The sequence below is a fragment of the Crocodylus siamensis genome, chromosome 3, assembly GCF_052110815.1.
Source record: "Crocodylus siamensis isolate JL-2025a chromosome 3, ASM5211081v1, whole genome shotgun sequence".
NCBI classification, from domain to species: Eukaryota; Metazoa; Chordata; order Crocodylia; family Crocodylidae; genus Crocodylus; species Crocodylus siamensis.
Genome location: NC_143397.1, coordinates 58086028 through 58111220, shown reverse-complemented (window position 1 = coordinate 58111220; position 25193 = coordinate 58086028). Strand labels below are relative to the sequence as shown.

Below are 25193 nucleotides of genomic sequence, written 5' to 3'. Positions count from 1 at the left end.
TAGAGCTGGAATGCACAATTGCAGGGCCCAGGCAGGGAGTGGGATATGGGTGGAGAGTGAGGGGCCTTGACAGGGCCCAGGGGCCCAAAGGTGGGGAGTGAAGGGCACCAGCAGGGTCCAGGGGACTATCTGTGGGGAGTAAGGGGCACCAGCTGGAGTGGGGGGTGCTGTGGGTGGGGAGTGAGGGGCACTGGCAGGGCCTAGGGGGCTATAGGTGGGGAGTAAGTGGCATCAGCAGGGGTGTGGGAGTGGGAGTGGGGTGGGGAGTGAGCGACACCAACAGAAGTGAGGAGGCTGTGGGTCAGGAGTAAGGGGAAATGGCATGGGCAATGCATCAGCATATCAGGGCTGCTCGGCACCACAAAGCTGCTGCTGTAGCTGGACCTGAGTCCTGGTGAGTGAAGGGGGCAGTGGGAGCTCTGATTTTCCACGATAAAAAACTCAAAATCAAACACCAAAATTTATACGTATTTAGAATTTATTTTAGTATAGTGTTTGAGAGACACTGGCAGGCTTCCACATTGCTTGAAAATTGTAAATATATCAAAAAAAATTGTGTTCAACTGATACTTACACAGAGAGTGATTTCATTTTAATCATGGAAAAACATGTAGTTTGGCAGCAGGGGGTTGGGGTAGGGGGGAAGTTTAATCAGAGAATTTGTGATTTTTGATCAGAGAAAACCAGGATACCTGTGCATGACACACATACAAGCCAAGCACCAACTTCTAGCTCACATACTGCTTAACTGCCTTTTTCCTAATTAGAACATATTTTCTAATTTCACTTAAAAAAGAGCCCAATCTGGCTTTTTCTATTTTTGTTCTCAAGCTATTACCCATCATGTTATGGGCCATTTCCCTCCACCCCCAAATAGCACCATTTTATTTATTTTCAAGACAACAGCAGAAAGATGCATATAATTGCAGGTTAAAACTACAAGTTTTAAAATATATAAAATCAGTTACAAACCTCTTCTTCCAGGATTTATGTAATTGAGTTTTTAGGGTGTTAAAATTATCTCCAGTTTTTTGAATAAAGCTAAAACAATCACCACCATAATTTTGAGGGACCTCATGCTCATGTTGCTAATGATTATCTTTGGATGAATGACTTGGTAGCCAACTGCAATGATTTAGCTGCTTGCTAAGCTTATTACACATGCATAATAATTGTTAACTCAGTAGCATTTTAGCACTCTGACTTTGGCTTCGTGGACAGGAAAATGTTTATTGCAAGGAAAAGGAAATCTTACCTCTGGAAGTATAATACATAGCCGTAATTGGACTGACACAACTGTATTTACGCTGACAAGTTTTAACTGTTTGTTCCTTTACATGGGACAAAGCAAAACACTACATTTTTATTCAGACCACGATATGTACCCTCTATACCTTTTTGTTTTAGGCAGGGCTCATTCGACAATAAATGGTTTAAGATGATATCTACTTACCATAGTTGAGAGCCTCTGGAGCAGTCCATTTAATGGGAATCTGCTTCAAGCCTGAAGATGAATATACTCCATCATCCTCTTGACGAGACATTCCAAAGTCACTGATTTTCAGGATATTATTTTCACCTACCAGGCAGTTTCTTGCAGCAAGGTCCCTGAGTAAGAATACGATACAGAAAACATCCTGTTACAACTTGAAAACACTGTTCTATTACATTTGCAATGCATTTATAATTGATTACCACATAAGAAATCAGGGAAGCCAGGGAACTATTTCTACCATGTCTAGGTCAGAACAAGACTTTCCACTAAAAAGAAAAAACTATTCAGTAGCAGCAACAAGTCTTTGGGTCAGCAATGAAAACGAACCCAGCAAACTCAATGTTCAGAAAATGACTCGTAACCAGATTATATTTTTAGTCCCACAGCAACATTTTTAAAGAAAAATATAATTTTAGAAAACTTTGAAACAAGTATTTACTTTTTAGACTACTTTCTATGGTATTGCAATAACTCCTGAGAAACCAACAGTTGTTTGTTTTCAGCCTGGATAGCTAGTATGCTAACAAACAGGTTGCTAGACATAAATAATCCAGAGAACCTGAAGATAATTAATACTATAAATTATAATTTGCTTTTAAATGTGTAGCTATGTTATTCATACGCAGCTGGTCAGCCAGTAGGAGGTATGAAACACCTGTGCATCCCCACATCTGATCCTGCTGATGTCACACTAATGTATGAAGAAGTCAATGAAGTTACTCCATTTAAGAGAGGCACTAGATCAGAATAAGGCTCAGCAAATATGCAATTCTTTACAACTTATTAAATGAATATGAATGAGAGGCACATTTAGTTGTCTAAGGCCCCCTCTGCACATGCACATAAATGCAGGAGGTGTGACTGTGGGATTGCACATTAAATCCAATCATGCCTAATTACTGGAGTAAGGGGAACCTGATCCTTGGCTCCCCTAGCATTGGCAAGAAGCAGGCTCCTACAGCTGGGAACCCCCTTTGCTGACGTGGTTTTCAGCTGTGACGGCCATGTGCAGCTGGTATAGAGTCCTTTGCCTCATGGGGCTCTTGGTCCCAGCTGTGTGTGTGGTGCAGCAGGGACCAAGAGCCCCGTTAGATGCAAGACTCTCAGTCCCGACTGTGCCACATGGGGAGCTGGGACTGAGACCCCTGTCAGCTACAGGCCTCAGCCTCTGCAGCCATGGGATGCTCCTGTGGTTTCCCAGCTGTGGGTGGGGGTGGGGGGGATGGAGCGCCCTCATGGCTGGGAGATCACAACAGCTGCCTACATGTGCAAGCAAATTAAAGCTGGATAGAAACCAGCTTTCAAGTTATTACACTTTCAAGCAATAGCTTTATAGCTGGCTGGACTTTTAAAGTCATAGTTAATTTGCACATGTAGCTCATCTATGTTTATTGTGCAGTTAACAAGGAAAATGCACAATAGATGTAACATGGGAGGGGGCCTGAGTGTGTGTACAACTGTTAGGTGCACTTGGTCTGTGTCGACATGGCTTACTTTAAGCTGCATGACAAGACTAGGAGGAGTGTGTACAGCCTTTTGCTGGTGTTAGGAGCTGTGCGGGGCATTTTGTGCAAGTAACTCTAGGTGGGAAGAAAGGGGAGGTGGGATCGGGGGGGGGTGGCTCTGTGGGAGGTAAGGGGTCCATGGGGGAGATGTCTGTCCAGTCAGGGTTGGGCAGGAGGGATGGGGGTAGGAAGAAGAGAGCCCTAGGGCTGCGCTCCAAATGTGTACAGGCGTTTTATAGATTCGTGTAGCGGATCCAGACCCTGGGATGGCTGTGATGCCCCCTGGTGGCCAAGCACTTCCTCTTCCACTCCAGCTCCTTGGGGACCCTCCCTTCTTACCTTGCCTGTTGTGCCTTGACGAAACTTCTATAATGTCTAGGGAGGTTGCCCCAAGGTCCCAGAGTATGCCCCAGTTCACTTTAGCCAGTGGGTACCTCCCATACCCAGCTGGCCCCAGCCTTGCCCCCTCAGGCATCAAGTTATGGCTCTCTTGGCCCTATCAGTGCATCAAGGCACCAGCTGCTTTATGGGCTATATTCTTGGCCTCTGTCCCCGCCCTACAGCCATGTCCATGCTGTACTGTATAATTTGGAGGGAGGCCCATGGCCCCAGTGCAGCTTTTGGCCTTCAGACTGTAAAGCTTTGCCCAGGCTTTAGTTTTCCGAGCTGTGCCCCTTTTATTCTGGCTGAGCCCCTCAGCCCAGGCCCACTGCCCCAGACCTTGGCTCCTGGGCCCCAGCTCTGTCTCACACTCATGGGCTCCGAGGCCCTGGCCCTGTCCTGCACTCATGCTACAGACCAGTCCTCTGGACCTCTGACCCCGAGCCGGGCTTCTTTTACTTTGTATGGCCTTGGCCTTCCCAGCCTTTCTCTAACTCACCCAGCCCTCAGCCCTTGGAGTCCCAGACCCCAGGCTAGGCTACAGAGTGCCCCACTAGGCACCCCTCCATGGTGTCTTTCCTACCCTACAGCTATTAGCTGGACCTCCAGTACCAAACTTAAATGCAACGCAACACAAATACAAGCAGCCACTTCTGAACTAAAAGTCTTCCCCACTTTGGGTCAACGTCACCGTGTAAGCCATACTTCCCATGGAGCCTTCTCCTCCCAGCTTTCTTGGGTAGCTTGAGTGCCTGGTAGTCAGTCTCCCACAGCTCTCCCAGGAGCACTGCTGCCTGCAGCATGCAGGGCCAAACTACCTCCCTGGTTTCAGGCATTGGGCTTATGTGCCCCAAAGCACTGTCCCTTCCAGTCATATGACCCCCTAGCCACACACAGGAATTTCTTCCCCTTTTGCCTAATGGCCAGCCTGCCCTTCCCTGCTGCAGCCTAACACAGCTGCTTGCAGTGTTCACTTTCCAGCGGTGTGGCCACCTGTCCCACAGAGCAAGCTTTAGCACAACTAGCTTTCGCTCAGCTGCCAGCCCATCCAGCAAGGTTGGCCTGCTGCACTTTCCCCTTAAGGTAACAAGAGCCTCTAGCTTCCTGTTACAAATGGGTTACCCCATTCCCAATTTAAATCAGATCACCTCCTCAGGTGAACTAATTTAGATTGGACCTGCCATTTTTTTAACTCCTCTAAATGCCTTCACAGATAGGCATTGAGATTGACCTAACTCTAGCTAGCCATTGATGTAAATGTAACAGTTGGACATACCCTAGGAGTACATTCTTATGACTGACATAGGTAAGAAAACTATAAAATAGAATCAGGAGGTTTTGGTGCCTCTACCCATATAAAAGGTGCCCCAAATGGCTCCAAGGACTAGGGGTGAAATCAGCTACACTGGAGTCAACAATGGAGTTTTGCCATTGCCTTCAATAGAGCCAGGGTTTCACTTAAGGTGTGTGCAGGGTCTGAAATAGAAATCAATAGGGCTAGTCTCTAAAAGCATGTGAAAAGGCTGATTAAAATGACAGCATTTTTCCTTAGCTGAATCAGACATGAATTTTAAAAGTGTTTTTGGTTTCATCTGAAAAGTTCTATACAGTGAGCTGATGCTTTTTCCTTGATGCTTAGTCTACTTTGAAACTCATAAAATATATTTGAAATAGGTCCTGATTACAATATTTAATAGTCCCTTATACTTACAATCAGGGCAAATGATCTGCATGTTTCTATATGCTAATTTTTCTTTTAAGTAATGTAATGGAACCAGTGTTTATCTCAACTAAGAGTCCAAAAGTCTATTTTTATGAATATCAAATTGTTACTGAGTATATTTGAAGAAGTTGAGCGCAAATGCTATATTTTTGCTAGAGACAAGAATTATTGTGGCTTATGTCTTCTAATTTAGTGGACCAACTGCATAGTTGAGAGGGAATTTAAAGCTGTTCACAGTTAGGTCCACTAAAATACTTCACCCACAAAAAAATCCTAGTCTCTTGCATTTTTCCTGGACCACCATGGCTCATTCCAACATCACCACATTTTTCAGATTTCTGACACACAACCGTTCTTCTAAAGACCAACCACAAAATGATTTTGCTTTGCAAAAGTAAAATATTAACCATTTTAGCCATTAACCAACAGAGGTTAACTAAGCCAGATCATTCCATCTGCCACGCTGCACCAGAAACCTGGGGAGGGAGGCACAGCTGGGAGGGGATGGTCCAATGGTTAGAGTATAGGCCTGGAACTTGGGAGACCAGGCTCAGTTGCCAGCTCCATCAGAGATTATCCTGGCCAACTTTAGACAAATCACTTGATCCCTTTGGACTTTAGTACTCCACCTATGAAACAACAGTAATAATACAACACCCCTGTGAGACAGTGAGGTGAGGAAAGAACCTAGGAAGATTGCGAGGCACTTGGATAACTATGAATAGTTATAGTTACAACACACAGGCAGAAAGGGATGTGTAATTGCAATAGGGTTAAATGCCTTCTTAGTGATAATTTGGAGGTGACATGGATGTCAGGTTAAACCAGTGATTCTCAGCCGGGGTGCCAGGGAGCCTTAGGGTGCTGCGGGAACCTTAGACGGGTGCCATTGGAAGTGTGAGAAGAAAAGCAGCTAAGGGTAGGCACTCCTCTCCCTGCATTGCTGCTTCCTGGGCCCCAGTGCCTGGCCCCTTTACAAAGATAAAAGCACTGTAGCAAAGGAGTTAGTTTTCAAAATGAGGGCTTCTCAGTTCACAAAGGTTACGGAGGTGCCTTGTATCTAAAAAGGCTGAGAACCACCAGGTTAGGCTATACGAAGCTCTAAGACTCTTGAAAGGCCTATTTTGTTCTCTTGGAATATAACCTCCTTTTTTGCCATCTCTAAATTGCCTTTTTCCTTGTTTTCTGCATTAGGTATGCCTGTTGTCCACTTTTTCCTTTGGGCTTTTTTTGCAGAGCCTCTTGGCCACCCTCTCCTTGTTAATTTTAGGTGTAGACTTTTCTTCTTTCTCTTTCTCCTCCATTTTAAGTTTCTTTTTCAATCCCAGTTTCTGTTTCACTTTTGGGTTTAAACTTAACTTTTTCTCTTCTATCTTTGCTTTGTTTCTTTCTTGCTCTTGTTTGCTCCATTTTCTACCTTGGGGTTACTCTGACAGGAGAGTTGCCCTAGTGACCAACAGACCAGGTTCTTCTGCATTGTTAAATTTGTGGTAACTCACCTTCTGAGGGCTGATATGATGACATCAACAGGAAGTTGTCAGCCATGTTTGTGTGTTTGAGCTGTTTCAATAAAGCCCTTTTGAGAGCAAGAAGTCTCCCTGCTTTTTCCTGAGCTATGAGATAGCACGTGTTGTTAGAACAGGCAGAAACAGGCCCGTTAACAGGCAGAAACAATCGTAGCAGGGTGCGGGGCCCAGTGCAAATCAGCCTGTGTGGGGCCTGGATGCGGCAATGGCGGGGGGGGGGGGCGGCTCCAAGGGGCCCCCCAAAGTTCAGGGCCCAGGGCAGTTGCCTCGATTTGTCCCCCAATAGGGATGACCCTGCCAACAGGAACACAAATGACAGACCAGCTAAGCTCCAGCAGCAGCTAAGTCCATTTCAAGCCAGAGGCTGGCTACAGAGACAATGCAGACAGTTAAAGTTACACCACCCAAACAGTTTGATTTCCAGTCCCCTGAAACATGGCTTAGATGGATCAGACATTTTAACTGCTTCATGGAAGTGTCAGGTGTGGACAAAACGTCTGAACCTTACTACGTAAGTACTCTCCATCTCCTCAATGGGGGATCAGGCTGATGAAATCTTGATGTCACTACCTCTTACAAATGCAGAGAAAAAGCAATAGCCTGATGTGGTAGAAGCACTATCTGAACATTTCTGGGGCAAAAGAAATGTGATGCATGAATGAGCTAGATTTAGCCTCCATAAACAGGAGCCATCAGAACCTATGCATAGCTTTATCACATCTTTGCATACTTTGGCTGAATTCTGCCAATATGGGGAGCTCAAGGAAGAACTAATTAGGTACTGCTTAGCTGTGGGTCATCATGATGAAGAGCTCTTACAAAGACTACAATTGGACCCTGATTTAACACTCCAGAGGGCTATCACACAAGCCTGCCAATCAGAGTTAGTTAAGCAGCAACAAAAGGAAGTGATTCCAAGCTCTATTAGGCATCAGCTAATATGGATGCAATGCATATTGTCAAGACAGTACAACCAAAAATAAATAGAATTGACATGCACAATGAACAAAGGGAGGCATCCCACTGGGACCCACAGCAATAACCATGTGGGAAAGAGAGCTAATGCTGCAGGTTTAGGAAAATCCCTAGGCATGGCTATGCTAAGGGTCCTGCTAAGGAAGAGATGTGTTGATGATGTAAAAAGAAAGGTCACTATACTTTAGTTTGTTGCTCAACCACAGAAGTTCATGAAGTCACAAAACAGGACTCAGGATAATACTGTGTTATTAAGAGTTTTCACGAAACCCAGGAATCTGGATGACAGAAATACAGCTCAATAGACAATCAGTTCTATTTAAAATTGAGACAGGAGTGGTAGTTTCAGCTATACCTGATACTACAGCCAACATAACTACAGGAGCCACCTTCCTCCTACTAAAAGTTTATGGGGACCAGGTGACGTTACCCTCTAAGTACTGGGATCCTTCACTGCAAGGAAGACACTGAAACAGAGAACTACAGACCAGGAAGTCTATGTGATTTGTGAACTTGCTGTGAGTTTGCTTGGCTTACTGGTCATACAGGCACTACAACTTGTCCACTCACTGGATGAAATAGTGGACCAGAACTCCTTGGAGCAGTACTACAGACCCAAATACCCCATCCATCTTTTCAGGTCTTGGAAAAATGTCAGGTGAATATAAGATGCACCTAAAGGCTATTGTAGTTCCATATGCATTAACTACATCAAGATGAGTACCCTTGCCGCTAGTGGACAAAGTAAAAGAAGAACTAGCATAAATGGAAGAAATGGATGTAATCTCAAAAACTGAAGAACCTACTTTTTGGTGTTCTGGGATGGTGGTTGTGCCAAAACCCCATGGTAAGATTAGGATGTGTTGACCTCAAACAGTTGAACAAATATGTGTGCTGAAAAAGACACATTCTTCCTTCAGTGGAACACACCTTGGTTTAACTTGCAGGAACCAAGGTCTTCATAAAATCAGATGCTAGGACAGAATTCTGGCAGATTTCTCTAGTTGTTGAATCATGCAAGCTAACAACTTTTATTGCTCCATTTGGATTATAGTGATTTGAGTGGTTACCTTTCAGGATTTCGTAAGTTCCCAAATTCTTTCAGTTTCGGATATCTTGAATACTCCATGGCCTACAAGGTATACTTTGCCATGCCGATGGCATTTTGGTTTTGGAACCATCAAGGCATAATGTGATGCAAGATCGGATGCAATGCTCAGAAAATTCCAAGAATCCAGAGTTAGCCTTAATGAAAACTTCACCTTTCCCACCTCTCAGCTCATGTTCGTGGGACACTAGATTATGCCACAAGGAATCCAACCAGATCCAGCAAAAATTGCAGCTATTAAGGGGTTACCAGAACCCAAGGATGTCCCAGAATTACACAGATTTTTGGGAATTGCCACATATTTGGGTCTTTTTGTGCCAAACCTGGTAATCATAACAAAATATTTAAGAGACCTTTTAAATTATAAGAACATATGGCTCTGGGGCCTGCTAAACACTTAGCTTTCAATGAGATCAAATCAATACTCAGCTCATCCCTGATATGAGCCCAATACAATCTGGCATGAGAAACACATATCGAAGCCAACTTTTCATCCTATGGACTTGGAGAAGTGTTACAACAACTTCAAGAAGCTGGCCATGGGGCCCCTACTGCCTTTGTATTAAGAGAACTTGCTCCACCTGACACTCAATATGTATAAATAGAAAAAACAGGACTAGCAGTTACATGGACATGTGAATGACTCAGAAATTTCCTTGTTGGCCTGACTTTTACTTTACAAACAGATCATAAGCCACTCGTGTCCCTGTTAGAAGACAAACCTCTTGGTGAAGAAATGTGCCTGCTCTTTCCCCACAGCAGAATTTCAGATGAAGGAGTATAAGACACTGTCCAGACTAAGGTGGATACCCCTCAGTCGTACCGAGTGGAGACACCTAGAGATCTTCTCCATAGGAATTGAAAACATCTCTGGCATATTCCACCTGATTACTATACTAGGTCAGGACAGGTATCAGTTCCACCAAATACCCTAGATTTGTGAACCAATCTGCTATAAATGAAAAGGCTTACTGATATTTCTGTTCTGATTATTCTCTATTTGTAGGGAAGTGATTTTGCAGTTCTTTGGAAAGCCTTCAAATTTTTCCTCAGAAAGGGGGATGGAGTTGTAAGTGTTAACTCCCTTCCTGATGGCTAACATGATGATATCAACAGGAAATTGTCAGCCACCTTTGTGTGTATGTTAATTGTTGCAATAAAGCCCTTGTCAGAGCAAGAAGTCTCCCTACCTTTTCTTGAGTTATGATAACACAAAACTCATAGTATATTCTTGTAACAACTTTGGAATGGGGCTATGTATAGTGTAGACGTTTGTAGTGTTTCCAGTAATCTTGATTTCTTTAAATTGAGAATGAGACTAAAATTTTGCTAATAGGGCTCTAATTTGCATCCAACCAATGAAATATTTTCCCTTTAGGCCTTTTGACGTTTTCAGGTCTCTTAAGTTAGCTATTGAAATCCATGATGAAACCATGATTGCTCCTTCAATAATCTGCCACTTGGGAGGATGTGGTTGTAGAAGATTACACTAACACTACTCTAATTTTATCTGTTTCAGTGCTTTCCCCTTCCCCCTGACACCAATATCATATCCCTTTGCTCTTAGGTTGAGGTCTGTTTTTTTAAAATGTTTATAGCATTTGTCTCCTCACACTGGGTATATTTTCTATGAATGCTGAGTTGTCTTGCCAAGTCAGTCACATCTCATTTTCTCTTTTGTTTTCTCTGTCCTTAGTTTTCTGTTAAGAGTTGCCTGGGTTTTCTAATGTGATGGTTTTTAAAGCTGTTTTGTTGAACTTCATTACACTGAAATTTATATCCTCATATTTCCTGAATTGCACACGTTTTCCTGAGATGAATACCAATTTCTTCACTGTTTCATGCTGACCCTTCTGATCCCGAGTTAGGCCTGATGGCAAAGGTACCTCAGCAGCTTGATCTTCAGTAGTAAAAATCCTTGTTAAGTCCTGATGCAACATGGCTTGTACTTTGTACTTTGGCCACACTGACTCTTCCGCAAATTTAGCATTAGCATCTTACAAAAAAGGGAATTTATAGAAATATTACGTTATTGCCTTTGAAAACGGACATGTGTTTTAATTTTCCTGTAGCTTCCACAGCTTTAAAAAGCATTTTTAAAAATCTTTCACTGCTGCTGTGGAGATAATTTTTTTCCTCTCTGCTGCTGTGGGAAATGGCTTATTTGGTATAGTGATCTTGTTCTGAGCCTGCAGCCTCATTTCACAGTGAAGGTTACTCATTTAGGAATATATTTTTCTCTATGGCCATCTCTTTGGTATTTGCTTAGTCTACATCAGGCTGATTAGTTGTTCTTTAACATATTCCCGTTCTTCCCAGACAGCAACTTCTGAAGGCTGAGAAATATAAATATTTCATCTTTCCCTGTGCGGGTGTCTCACCATGACTATGTCATGTTGTGATGCAGTAGGAGAGCACAAAGGCCAAGGGATGGTGTGGTAGAGAACCAGAACTAAGCCTGTATGGATTAGTAGTTGGTAGCCTCCAGCCCGTCATCTCTATACTACTCATCTGTATAAAATCCACTCATCAAGATGTAATTCAAATAGAGCCCCAAAACTTAATATAGTATGATGGCTGCCTTTTAGAAAATCAGTTGTAATGGGGAGGAATGGGTACAATGCAAAACAGCTGATTCAGTATGTAATATTTGGATAAAATAGATGGAACTCACAGTAGACACTGTCTGAGGAGAGAAGATAAGTCTTGTCTGTGCTTATTCCAAGGCCTGAATTCAACCTAATAGTCCACCAGAAGTTTGAAATTCTGCTCCTGCACATTTTAAGAACTGCAACAGGGGTCAGCAACCCCTGGCACATGTGCCAGAGCAAGGCACATGAAGTCATTTTGCTTGGCATGCCATAGCCTGCCTGGGCTCTGGGCAGCTGCTGCTTCTTGCAGCAGGCAGTGGGGAGGCTGCAAGCCCTGCTGCAAGTAGCCCAGCAGGCAGCATCTGGCCAGGGCCTGGGCCGGATGTGGCAGGCAGCCAGGACACTGCAAACAGCTGCACTGGGCTCCAGAGACCTGGCCAGGCTTCATGGCAGCAGCAACTGCAGGCACATTTTGGGGTGGACAGTGAAGGAGGGGCTGAGGTTGCCCTGCCCCAGGCCCCTTCCTGGCTGTGTGCCCCTAAGCGTGTGTGCGGCTGCCACTGCCATGGAGCCCAGCACAGCTGCTTGGAGCCTCCTGGCTGCCTTCCACAGCCCACCCAGGCTCTGGGCAGCTGTAGCAGGTGGCTGGCAGGCTGCAAACAGCTGCACAAGGATCAGGCCCCTCGCAATTCCCCTGCTATCTGCCTCTGGCACACCAAATCAGGGCATGGGTTGATGTTGGGATGTTTTTGGCACTCCAGCCAAAAACACTGCTGATCCCTGTACTATAATCACAGAAAACTGAAGATCCCATTTGATGTCTTCAGGTTTCTATTATCTCCTGTATCATGCAACTGCTGATTAAATGGAGCTTCTATCTTCATTTATAGCACTATTTCTCAAATAGTGCCATTATTCTCCAATCCCCAACAAAATTAAATATTACAACTTAGACTTTACTGTAGTCTAAAATGCCTTGCTTCTGACCATAGGATTATAATTCTACTTCCAAAGCAATCTAAATCAGATCTAGCTGGAAATCTTAGAAACATTATCACTGTAAATTGTTAGTGCAGTTTCAATTACTTTTACAAAATACCCTTTTAACTCAAATGTAACGAGATTTTCTTTCCTATTTGGCATGGGGAGGAAACCCCCCTCATCTGAGATACAAGTACAGGCCCAAGCCACTGTTGTGGCTCCAGATGGGGCAGGGTGGCTCATACAGCAGGTGAGGGGTACATGGACCGGGAGGAGCACAGGGAGAACGTGAGGCAAGGAAGCACGTGGTGCTGAGGGAAACACAGTGAAGGGGCTTATGATGTGGGGCAAGTATGGGAAAGGGATGTGCAAAGCAAGGATAGTGAAGGGAAGGGACATAGCGAAAGGGGCATACAGTGCAGGAGGAAGTGCGGGGAAAAGGGTACATGGTTCTGGGGAGAGCATGGGGAAGGGGTGCATAATGTGGGGAGGAGCATAGGAAATGGTGGGGAGAAAGGGCCATGTGGAGTAAAGGCAACACAGGAAAAGGGTGTGGAGGAAGGGGTACAGGAAAGGGAAGTGTGGAGCAGGGTAAGCATGGGGAAGGGGTGCATGGTGTACTGGGGACACAGAGCAGGAGGGAATGTGGGAAAGAGGCATGCGGAGTGGCAGGAGGAAGTGCTGCAGCCCCAGCCCTGACCTTGGCCTGGGGTGGAGGCTGGAACCACAGCCACTGCCTGACACAGCTGGGTGCTCCATACCTCAGTGGAGTTGGAGACAGAGCCAGAGCAGCTTCAAAGATGGGGGAGGGGATGGGGGAGCAGGCACCAGAGTGGGAAAAATGGCGGGGGGAGAAACTGGAAGGGTAGTCAGCAAGGGGCAGGCATGGGGTGGAATGAGTGGTAGGTGGGGGAACAAAATGCATGGGCAGGGCAGGCTGCCTGGCCTCCAGGCTCTGCTTCCCCTGTATGGGGGGGAAGTTATAATAGAAATGAGAATTTAAAAATTTTCCATGTCTACAATCAAACAACAGGGGGGTTGTCTTAAATTCAGAGCCATCTTGGACTTGGGGAAATACATGTGCTGCAACACAATGTTGCTTTACAACACTACATTAGTAAATTAACTGTTTTTGATATGCTGCATACATGAATGCACTATACAGAAAGCATACATATGTGTATTATCTCTATAAGTTACAGTTATTGTATCTGTAAACCAAACACAGATGTATTTTATGATTGCCTGTACTAGCTACATTGTTCATTAATTATTGTTTACCTGTCCATTAGGTCACTTAAAGGCCTAAGACAGTTCCGTGGTCCTACTCCATGAATATTTATGTTCTTAAGGGGAACAGTAATTATATCAACTGAATTCTTTATACCTTACAAGACAGAAGAATATGTATTTTTATTGAAGATCCTATGAGCACTCCAGAGTGGCAATGGGCTAAACTAATTTGAAATTTTACTTCTAACACTATAGTCCTGGCCTACCAATAATGGTGAGTAAGTAGGTGCTCACATATCTCTATTGTTACTTGAAATGATAACCCTGGATAATCAGAGTGGGAATGCATATGAGACAGATAAGATCAATAAACCTCCTTTCCTCTGGGCCCTCCTCTGACTGGAAGCTGTAATTAGATAACATGCAAGGTTTTGCCATTGATAGTTGACAAATGCACTTTCATAATATGTTAAAAATTCACAAACAGTTCTTTAATGCATCCTTTAAAATGACTTGTATTCTAAAATTACTTTAGTGGGATTTTTTTGGCTCAGCAGAAGGAAGATGCTTTTATTTCTGGTAAAATACTCTCCCCAAATGCTTTGGCTAGATGGATGAATGGGTGAATATCTGAAGGTGTAAGTGAAAATATAAAATAAATTATAAATAGACAGTGCTGTCAACAGAAAAGTAAAGTGTGGGCCTCTAAATCATACAAGAACTGAAAAGATGCTTTTGTAAGTGTTTGGAGCATCTCACCATACTTTTAAGTTGATACGCCTAAAAACAAATACCATTGTGCATCTTCTGTCTTAATTTTCCCCCTGAAATTCTTGCTCTCTTTCTGTATGCTGTTTCTGTATGGTCTGTTTTTGTATGTTTCTGTATCACTACAAATGCCCTACTGAACCACAGAAACAATTGTCTGAGATTTCTATTACTTGCTGCAGTGATCTTATAGTTAGTATTTATCTTTAACACAGAAAAGTAATAAATAATAATTACTTTGCTGCTATGAAAGCTTCCTAGATCAGACATAAATTAGACTGAGCCACAATACAGCAACTGCACTGGGAGGAAAGAAATCATATAATCGTAACTTACACGTTTAAGGAAAATACTCCTCCCACTATCAAGGAGTTGACATACAAGATTAGGAAGAAATTTTAATGATTTTCACCACTGACCTTAAAACAGGGTATTGATTTCCCATCATTAACACACAGACTTACTGGAGCTCTGATAGGTCTCAGAAAAATCTCTTGCTGAATAAACTGGACAGCAGCTTGGGTATATTTTTCTGCTGATTCACCCTCTGAATTCATCTTTGCTAGAAGGGACTTGAACTCACAAATGCTAAGTCCAGATGCTCAGGGAGGTTAGGGGAAGTTAGATTGTGTTAAAAATGGCCAAGGTGATCTAACTTGATTTGCCCAGGTGTGCACCCTACACTTGGAACCCTAGCTAGGTCGATCTAAGTGTGAACTGTACAGAAATTCCAGGAAGGTTAGAGTGGTCTAAAAATGGCTGACCCAATCCAAGTTAAACCTTCCCTGAGCTAGGCTCTCTTACATTGAGTTGGCTATTTTTAGACTCATCTAACTTTCCCAAACTTTTCTACGGTTCATAGCGTAGTTCTAGGGCTGGGAAAAGCCCAGCTTCTGCCTCAGTCCTAGGGCTGTGCTTTTCCTACCTGCTCCCCCAGATTCTCTCCCCCGCAGCAGTGAGTGCCCCCCTCCCCAACACCCCCCACTCCACAAGTTGCTCATGATGTTGGTTTTGTCAGCATATGCCAAGGCCAGGAGCTAAGGAAGTAAGTCCCAGTGAGAGGGGGGGAGGAGGTGGGGGGAGATAGGTTTGCAGGGGGGGCTGGAAATCAGGGAGCTACAAATAGCCCTTGGTCCCCCCAAGCCCTCCCCCACAGATCCCATGAACCTCCCTGATCCCACCAAACCCTCCTAGATCCCATCATTCCCCCATGGACACCACCCACTCCCCGATCTCCCCACAGATCCTGTTCGTCTCCCTGATCGCTCCTGTGGATTCTGTCTGCCCCCCCCCCCAAATCCTCCCGCAGGTGCTGTCTGTCCCCTGGATCCCTCCCATGGGCCCCACCTTCCCTGCTGATCTTCCTGTGGACCCTTCGGTCCCTACCAAGCTTGTTTACTCCTCTCTCCCAATCCTCTCATTCTGATTTACCTTAGATTGGGTGGCTATTTTTAATTTGATCTAACCTCCCCAAATGTCTGTGTACTCAGCCAAAAAACCTGGAAGGATTCCACCCATTAAAATGACACCAACTGAAGAACAACCTACTATTAGCATATGCTGCCTCACTGAGGAAATTAGTCATGGGTTAGAGAACTCCAAAATGCACCAACATTTACTTTCCCTGGAACAAACAATAAAAGTCCAAAACTATTGTACCAAACAAGTAAGCAGTAAACATGAAAGCATGTAGGATTATTATACCTCTTGTGTCTGTTTAATTGGAATGAAATGGTCTCTGACCCAGTCATAAAGAAAGGGCTGAAAAATCATCCAATAAAACCATTGCGTAGGGGGATTAGTGCTAATAGGTATGCACATTTTCTCTGTGCAACAGTTTTCGGCAATTTCCAAAGCAGTGCTACTTAATGAAATCAAAACATTCCTATACCAGATATATCCTGCTGTTTGCCTGCTGCTGCTGCTCTATCTGCAGAACTCATCACATGGTAGTTGTTTACTAAGAATAGTTTGGAAAAATTAATATTACAGTCCAAACTACAGTTTCTTTGGTAGTGGTCTCCTTTCACTCCCTTCCCTTGTATTTTAGGGTTACACCTTCCTTTACTGTTTGAAAATCACCACAGAATGGATGCTAATGAGAACATACTGATGACAACTCCTGGTCAGTTCTATTTCTAAGCAATTTAGTAAGCTAAAGAGCCAGCTGTAGAGCTGGGAATGTCTCTAATCCAGGAGAACAAGGAAGCTCACTGGACTCTGGCCACCATTTTATAAAACCCTTTGCAGCAGTGAGGTGTGCATCAGAGATCAGAGGTGTGCATCAGAGATCAGATACCCCCAGCAGCATTATCTGCGTATAAATCATTCTACTCTCTGACGCTGGTAGACATGGCAGACGTGGCATGTGCTCCCTATGTATATCTGAACAGTTGTTTTCATGTTGTTTTGATGAAATTTTCATCAAACCCATTTCAATCTATAACGTAGTTTTCTTTGTTTGTATATACATTCAGTGATATCCCTCTTGACTTTATAATAAATTTTCCTGGGCTTTTATGATTGCTTTCAATATACTGAAACAAAATATGAGACTAAGTTATGAATACAGGTCTTTTTTCCTATAATTCATTTATATCTTGAAACAAGGGCCTGCAATTCAATTTCGTTTCTGTCTCTACCTATTTCCTTTCTTTAGACAGGAAAGCTTGCCTTATCATTGTCCAATTTCAATAATTCAGCAGTGTGTTTGATAAGACTTTATTTCCTACAGTATTATATTAAGACCAGATCTCATATATATAGCTGTTTTTTCTTTCTGCAGTGATGCAAGTTGAAAATTTTTGTTTACTTGATAAGTTCAGCACTAAACTCCTTACATACCGATCCTTATCCCTTTCACTGCATCATATAAACCATATCATCCACATTTTGTACCCATGGAAAATCAGCTCATGCATCAAATTATGATTATACATCTAATAAAGTAGTAGTTTTCCTTGCATGCCTGAATTTTCAGAAACCAATCCCATTAAACAATTAACAAAGCCAACAACCGCTCCCCATAATGTCCCCACCAAAAAAACCCAAACCAAACCAAAACACAACAAAATAATCCTTTCACTATTAGCAATAATAACAAACATATTTTTATCCTTGTATCCTGAAGGAAACATACAACCATACAACGTGAATTGGAGCCAGGCCACATAACCTTCCCCCCACAAAGCCATATCTCTTTCCTCCCCAACAGCTGGACTGGGGACAGACCATGCCCCCTCCTTGCCCCCACAGGGCTGGATCAAGTCCCTTTCTCCCTTGGGGCCAAGCTATACCAAACCCCTCTCCATACAGCTGGATGGGGCCTGCTATGCCTGCTCTGGGCACCAGATAAGAACCACTGGCTGGATCTAACCTGTGGATAGACTGGGCATTGCCCATCTATCTGCTGGGCAAAAAGGCTGAGCACCACTTGTCTATGCCATTGCCTTCTATGTAAAGAGAGGGATAAGTTACATGGAAATTATGTTGTTCTATCGTATGTTCCTGGATCACTCTTAGTTTTGGATGAAGCAGTGTGGGCAGCCCTATCCCTAGGTGTGTATATATGAGTTGAAGAGGAATTCCATAGAGGTCAGGGAAACTACAAAAATGGACAGCTATTATATGGTGGTTCTAAAAACCCATCTTTTTTGGCAGTATGACACACTCAGGTACCATCCTGACACTAGCTCACCTCTTACCTGCCTTCCCAACTCATGGCAGTCAAAGGTACAGAGTGAAGGTCATTGCTCAAACTGTCAACACGATCTCTCATTGGAATCCCCAAAATTACTTCTATATTTTTGCTACTGAACAGCTCTTCTTGACTTTTTCCCAGCTCTTTCTCCATCCTCTAATCAACCAGACTAGGCTAGATTTTGAGACTTACATTCTCTCTTGTGCCTAGCAATAAATAAAGTGATCTGACCTGCTACAAACTGCTTCATTCAACACTGAAATGCAGTCATATCTAGGGCATCTAGACTGTACTCAAAACAAAAGTACAGAACAGCTTAATGCATGAAGAAGTGTATCATATTCAATGAACATTTGGTTTTGGTGATCATGAATTTGTGTTAAATCCACAGCTCTACTCTCCATAAACCCTTCCTTCCACCCCCAATATTTGATAATATAACTACAGGAACAGTAACTGGCTACTACAGCCACTGTCTTTGCCCTTTTACATAACAGACTTATAAACTTTTCATTTCATTTTCCCAAGCGGATGGTTTAAGTTTTAATTAGGGTTTTGTGTTCTTTGTTTACTTGGCTCTGGAGCACACTGAAAGATCTGTCACAGCATCATTGATTTCTGTAAAGATTCATTAAAAACTTGTTTAACATTGTTCACAGACCTGATAACACTTGAACAGGTAGTCTACCTCAATAATGACAAAGACGTTCACTCAGCCATTTTAAATTAACGATGCACAAGCCTGGATGCTGGATTTAAAAGACTATGCTAATGGGGAAAACACATTTTAACATGCTGACTTCTTACTGGTTATTACAGGAATTTTTCCTTTAAAGGTGAATTAAAACATTGTTATATTCCTGTTTTCATACAAATACAAACCAACAGAGTAGAAGTTTAAAATCTGAAGGGAAGGGGCAGATGAAGTACACTTGAAAAACTTTAAGAGGAGCTCAAGGTTTTCATAGCATAATCATAATGCCAGTTGGTGTTCTGTCCTTTCTACTCCCACCCAAACCTCAAATATTACATTGAGCAGAGAATGCAAAAAGACTGCTAAAATACTGCAGTTTTCATCTCAAAATGGTGACCTCCCTTCTTTCTCATTAGTAAAAAAAAAAATCACCTTGTGGCTAGAATGTTTCTAACCCTGTTACAGTAGCTGAGATTTTTGGGGAGGGAAACAGTCTCATTGTTCTCCCCACATCTAATTCTCTGCTGCCCAGAACAATGAGCTCCAAAAGAATTTCTATTCATTTACCCTCTGCTACAAAGATGATGGTAGGTGTGCAGGGTTGAAAATGAAAATGTATAAACAGCAACACACAAACCTCCAGCTAGAATTTTTTTATCAGATCAGACCCATAGTCCATGTAGTTCATTCCTGTTTCTGACAAGTCAGTGCCAGCTACTTCAGGGATTCAAAAAACCCTTAATGGGCAATTATGGAATAACTAGCCCATGAGGATCACTTGCATACATATGAAAAGTATTCAAGAAAAACAGTAAATTGAGCTGCTTTGGTAGTACACAAATGCTTGCAGCAGTTCAAGTATGGGACACGGGTTCAGTCTATTCTTTTTTTTCCTGAACTAGGAAGAACAAGGAGAATAATATATTTTGGCATTATTCTACTGTACTCAAGAAACTGCCTACAGACAATACACATCTTGTTTAACCACAGAAGTATTAACTATTGTCTTTGAAGATCTTCACAGAGATACGCTAGCACTGAGGGTGAGGAAGGAAAATAGAAAGCTTATATTAGAGCACTCATTTCAGTGGACTTTGGAGCTTAATGTAGAGTAAATTTAGATGATTTTCCATGCATGTTACTAGACTGTAAGCTGTACTGCCAAATTACAAACAGGCCCCTATAAATTAGATGGTCTTTAAATAATAAGAGAATCTGCATCTTCCCTGGGGAGGCAAGGGATACTCTTGTCAGGCTTCCAATTAAGCTTACCTTAATTTTCAGACAGGAGCCAAGCAATTACCACCACCAGTACCACAAATTATCAAGAGTCAAGATAGGCAATAAACAATGACAAATCCATGTTGGCAGTCAATTTTTAGAATTGGAGATTTTGCTTAACTAAAGACACCTGAAGCACTTCCAGTTGAGGTAAAAAGATGGATAATAGAACTGTTCTATAAAACAAGATTCCAAAAAGGAGTATTCATTTACTTACGGCTTATGAATGCATTCAAGAATTTAAGGGCCCTATGTATAAAGTATTCCGATATTAAAGAAGGCATGGGCATGACTGACAGTGTAGCATAATTGCATAACTAAAACCTAGTAGGAGGTGGATCAAATCTACCATTATAATGTGAGGGGCAGGAAGGATAGAAAAGTAGGAAGAGGCAGTGGGGTGTTACTTTAAAATAAGCCTAGAACAAGCACTGAAGAGTTTGAAATCACAAGAGTTTATGGTTACACTCTGTGGACCCATCAAAGACAGTCCCAAGTGATATGAAGCAGAGGACATCTGTCAAAATAAGGAAGCAGAGAATTCAAAAAGAGGAGAAAATCATTCTAAATGTAGTTCCATTTCTACCAATAAAGATGTACCAAAAGAATGTGAAGGCCATGAGGCAACATGGTTCATGTCGACATATTCGTAAGTAAATAGGTGGTGGATTTCAAGACAGTCTAGTTATAGTAGTTAAGAGAGTTAATAAGAAGGATAAAAAGGGAAGAATCCTGGAAAATCTGTACACGTAAAAGACTTAAATATCTTGCAAGTCACTACAACAAAAATGCAAAAGACTACAGTTTCAGAGAAAAAGAAAAATCCAAGAAACGAGAAATGGCCTAACAAAGGATTGTTTAATGGTGAAAGGGTATAAAAGTACCAGGACTGAAAATGGAGATGTAGAGAAGAGAGCAAATTAATCATGCTGGTTAACAGCCTACAGGGAAAAGAGAGGGCAGCAAAGAAGCAGAATGAATTAATGCTACCCAAAGGGGTTATGTTCTGACCTTAACTTCAAGAATCTATAAATAAGAAGTACTTAAAAAATATTCCAGGGGAAAAAGAAATGGAGATAAGTAAGTCAGTCCTTAAACAAAGAGGAAGACAGAATCAACAGTAATTTGAAATGCCTGAATTCCTAATTTTCTTTTAATTTATTTAGTCAGACAAATAATGTAAAGGGAATGGATGACTGAGGGGTAAATTAGACCAGGTCAACATAGCTGTCAATGAAACCCAGGTAAGGATGTACAGTAGGACTTCACTAATCAGCACATCAGATAATTTATGAACAAAACCTGGTCAGCTCTACTTTTCATTAAAGGCTTATCAGCATGCTCTAGTGAGATTTGGTAAATTAAAATATTATGATATCTTTGTAATAATTTTATAAATGTAATTAATTAATATAACTTAAAGCTAACTGCAGCACAGGCAATTAATAACTTACTGTTTACCATGGAAAACTAAATAAGATTTGAAGTTAGATAATCTGAATATAGATTGTACTTTCCCTGGTATGTACTGCATAGAGAAGAGATACTATAGAGAGTGTAATGACCATATCTATTTACTTTTAGGGGGGAAATGGCTAATTTATCAGTATCACATTGCACTTATTAAACAAAGGACAAGATAGATTTGAGATGCCATATCCCATAAAAAAAATTAAGTCAGTGGTTCTCAACCTTTTTAGACTCAAGGCACCATCAGAAAAATGCCAGCTCTCAGTTTTTACTCATTTTTTGACTATGGAAAAATGATAGCGAAATTCTTTTGCAAAGAACTCAAAAAGACCACAACAGGTCAGAATGCTTTTGGCACCATGGATTCCAATTTGAAATCTCTGGATTTACCTTGTGAAACATAAGTAGGTGTTTGCACAACTAACATCTATTACATGCGACCCCACAGCAACCTCAACATGATTCCATGGCACCCAGGGTGCTATGGCACATGCTGAGAATCATAGTTTATATACTTGGTAATTAATATTGGCATTAATGGAATAACTGGATTTCCTAGTAATTAACATGAATTAGCTAAATTATTTCTTCTTGGGGGGAAAAAGGAGATGCCCAGAATAAGATTAGTGATTTCTTTTTATTTTTGGTCATAGAAGCGCAAAAGAAAGGCTCAAGGATTTTGATACTTTCTGCTGGAGTCCTGACCCAAGAAGATATGGAAGAAATGTGGAGTTTGGTATGCGGAATGGTCTCAAAGTAGAGCGATGGGGCATGTCCACACATGCAGGCATGTGCACTTCCCGCAGTTCAAATAGCAGCAGCATAAATCTGCACCAGAGGTTCGTGCCTCAACACATGTGTCTGAATGTGAGCTTTAGTGTAAGGCAAATTGTGCCACCTGGGGCAAACTGATCCTAACCATCTCCTCCCAGCTGTTCAGTCAGGGGGAGCTAGAGGCTGGGGCGAGCACTTGTGCTAGCCTCAGCAGTACAAAAAGCTTCTGAGGCCCAGCCACTTGGTATCTGGGGACACTAGTCCCTTGTGCCAGCTGAACTGCTGAAGCAGCCCTAACCTAGAGTGGCCCCTGGACTCTCTACCCATTGTAGCACACTGGCAGTGGGGGCTGCTGCCTAGCTGTGACCTGGTGCCATCTGTAACAGCATCCACCCCCTTGGACTTGCAGCCCCATGGCTGCATGCCTGCCAGACCAAGACGGAGATTGCACGGACACCTCGGCTGTGGTATAGGTACTTCGGCACAGCCTCCTACACCTCCGGACCAGCTGCCAATGGACCATGTCTGCACAGCTGGCCTTTGTGTGGCACTGCTGTCATGTCTTCTGGTGTCCCCACCCTGCCATTTGGGCAGCTATCATCCAGAAGCTGTGCTCATTGTGGTGGCTCACTTTGATTGTTGAATTGTTGAAGCATGTCCTCCTGGCCCCAAATGGCCAAGAGGTCAGCAACCTCATCAGCCCTCCAGCCGGGTCCCAGGTGCTGGCCCTGGGCAGACTCCTCTGTCCGGGTCCTGCCACTTGCCTCATTAGCAGGGATCCTGGTGTTCCCTGTTTAAAAACTGCAAATTCCATTAAAATACCCAAAATCTGTATTCTTCCACAATTAAAATGAAATGCCACTATATATAGAGAGATGAGTTAGGCAAAGTTTTACTGATATATTTACAATTTTAAAGCAATTTGGAAGCTCACCAGTGCCTCTATTATCATCATAAAATGAATTCTAAATATGAATACATTTTGGTGTTTGCTTTTGTTTTTTTTTATCATAGAAATAAAACAGAGCTGCTCTTGCCCCCTTTGTTCACCAGGGTGTGGGGTGTTGAGCAGCACTGATATGCCAGTGCCCTGCCCTTACCCTTGCCCCTCACTCCCAACTCCCAACCCCACCAGTGTTCCTCACTCCTTACCCACAGCCCCTGCCTGTCCCGTCTAGCTCCCTCCCGACAGCAGCTGCATCCCAGCATCAGGACATGAGTCCGGCTGCAGCTGTTCCACCTGCTCTTCTGTGGCTCTGAGCAATGTCAGTCCTTGCTGTTCTGCTCCCTGCACCTGTGCCCAGAACCTAGTGATCTCCTCATGTTCCTGGGAAGCCCTTGACTGGGATTCAGGGACTGGGCTGGGCAAGTCCCTTCCTTTCCAGGCCAGCTTGCCCCTGCACAGGCTGCTCTAGGGGAGCAGGGCAGCTCTAAGACCAGCTCTGGCCCCACCCCCCACATGGGTGGGCCCCACTCTGGCTCTAAGACCCACCCCTGACCCCCATCTCTCTCTCTCACACACTTCTGCTGCCACCTCCACCCTTCCCCACAGCTTATCACACCCCACAAATGCTCGTGGGACCAGGAGCCCCCACAAGCCAGGGCTGCATGTCCCAGTATTGGCGTGGGCATGGGGCAGGGCTGCAGTGTGGCAGTTGCCCCTAGAGCTGCAGCTCCTACCAGCAGGTCCTGTCCCATTTTGTCTGGTGACTGGGCACGCAGGGTTTGAGATTTGTGGGGGGCGGAATGTGTGGTTCTTGGGTTTGCGGGTGAGTTGGGAGGGTTTGTGAGTGGGTGTAGGGTAGATGGGGGGGGCTGCTCGGGAGGGGTGGGTTCCCTGCCAGGCCCCACAAACAGTGCACAGCCCCCATTGCAGCACCGGTGGTGGCCATTGGGTCACTGATGCCTGCTTCTGCTGCCATAAGGTCACTCTGACCCCCAATGGTGTGGTGCTACCTCAGACTGGTGGCTGCACATGGTGCTGGCCTGGCCCATGTGCCCTTGGGCAGGACCAGGACAGCTCCTGCAGGAAGAAGCCACGTGTCCTTGGGTTGGGTTCTGCCTCCATATGTGGCTGGGTCCTGCAGTGTGGGAAGCCCTGGGTGACAGCAGGAGCCAGCCTAGTTCTACCTGAGGGCATGCCATTGGCAGCTGCTAGTCTGAGGTGGTTCTCTGCCAGGAGCAGGCATTAGTACCCTGATGGCTTCTGATGGTGCAAGGGAGCTGTGCACCATGTGGGGAGTGGGAAGGGGACCCACCCCTCCCAAGCAGTCCCCCCCACACACAGTCCCCCCTCCCCCCCACTTACCTGGCACAGCACCTGGGTCTGCAGCCTTGCTCCATTCCTATCTGCCCTAGCACACTGAGTATGCTGGAGCAGCAGGGACATGTGGCAACCATAAAGATGCTCTGGCCACATCTAGAGCATCTCTCTTGAAGGACCCAGTCTCCGGTTGCTTTTTTCCAGCCTGTTATTTTTTACTACCAGAATTTTTCGGTATCAAATTTAGAGTCTGCACTGCAAATATTCAGCACGGGGAACATTTTTTTCATTCTTAGCGTGCCTCTTGTAGCATCTCACACTGCTTTGAGATGCTGCAACAGGCACGTGCTCGCTTGTCTGGACATGGCTATGGTGAGTATCACACTGTGGTATTTCTTTCTAGTATAACTGATATGATGTGCAACAAATTTTGGATGCTGGGGGGAGGGGTCATGTGTACATTTATGATCATCTAGGTTATATAGTCATCTTTCTCTGACATCTTACTCCCCTTTTTTCCTGACTAGAACGCTGCACAATTTTTCCCAGCCATTTTGGACTAGGCCCCCTCTCCAGATACGTTCTATATAAACATAATCTTTTTTTTTTTTAGTTATATTATAAATGTCTAAACTCCTGTAAAGCATTTCGCTATCTCATAAAAACTCTTTCAAGATAAATTAATTCTAACAGGTACTGCCACATTGTTTAAGAAAAGGTTTAGC

At 43.6% G+C, this 25193-nt stretch overlaps 1 protein-coding gene and 1 long non-coding RNA gene across 3 annotated transcripts in view; one reads left to right on the top strand and one right to left on the bottom strand.

Moving 5' to 3' along the window:
* Window positions 1-25193, bottom strand: part of FER (FER tyrosine kinase) — a 373188-nt gene that overhangs the window by 10730 nt on the left and 337265 nt on the right. For both annotated transcript variants that reach the window (XM_090038358.1, XM_090038357.1), the window contains one exon: window positions 1454-1608. In XM_090038358.1, the coding sequence (XP_089894484.1) occupies window positions 1454-1608 (155 nt within the window). The remainder of the gene's footprint in view (window positions 1-1453; window positions 1609-25193) is intronic.
* LOC149868300 (uncharacterized) overlaps window positions 1-25193 on the top strand; it is a 148633-nt gene that overhangs the window by 106418 nt on the left and 17022 nt on the right. The gene's annotated exons all lie outside the window — the stretch shown is intronic.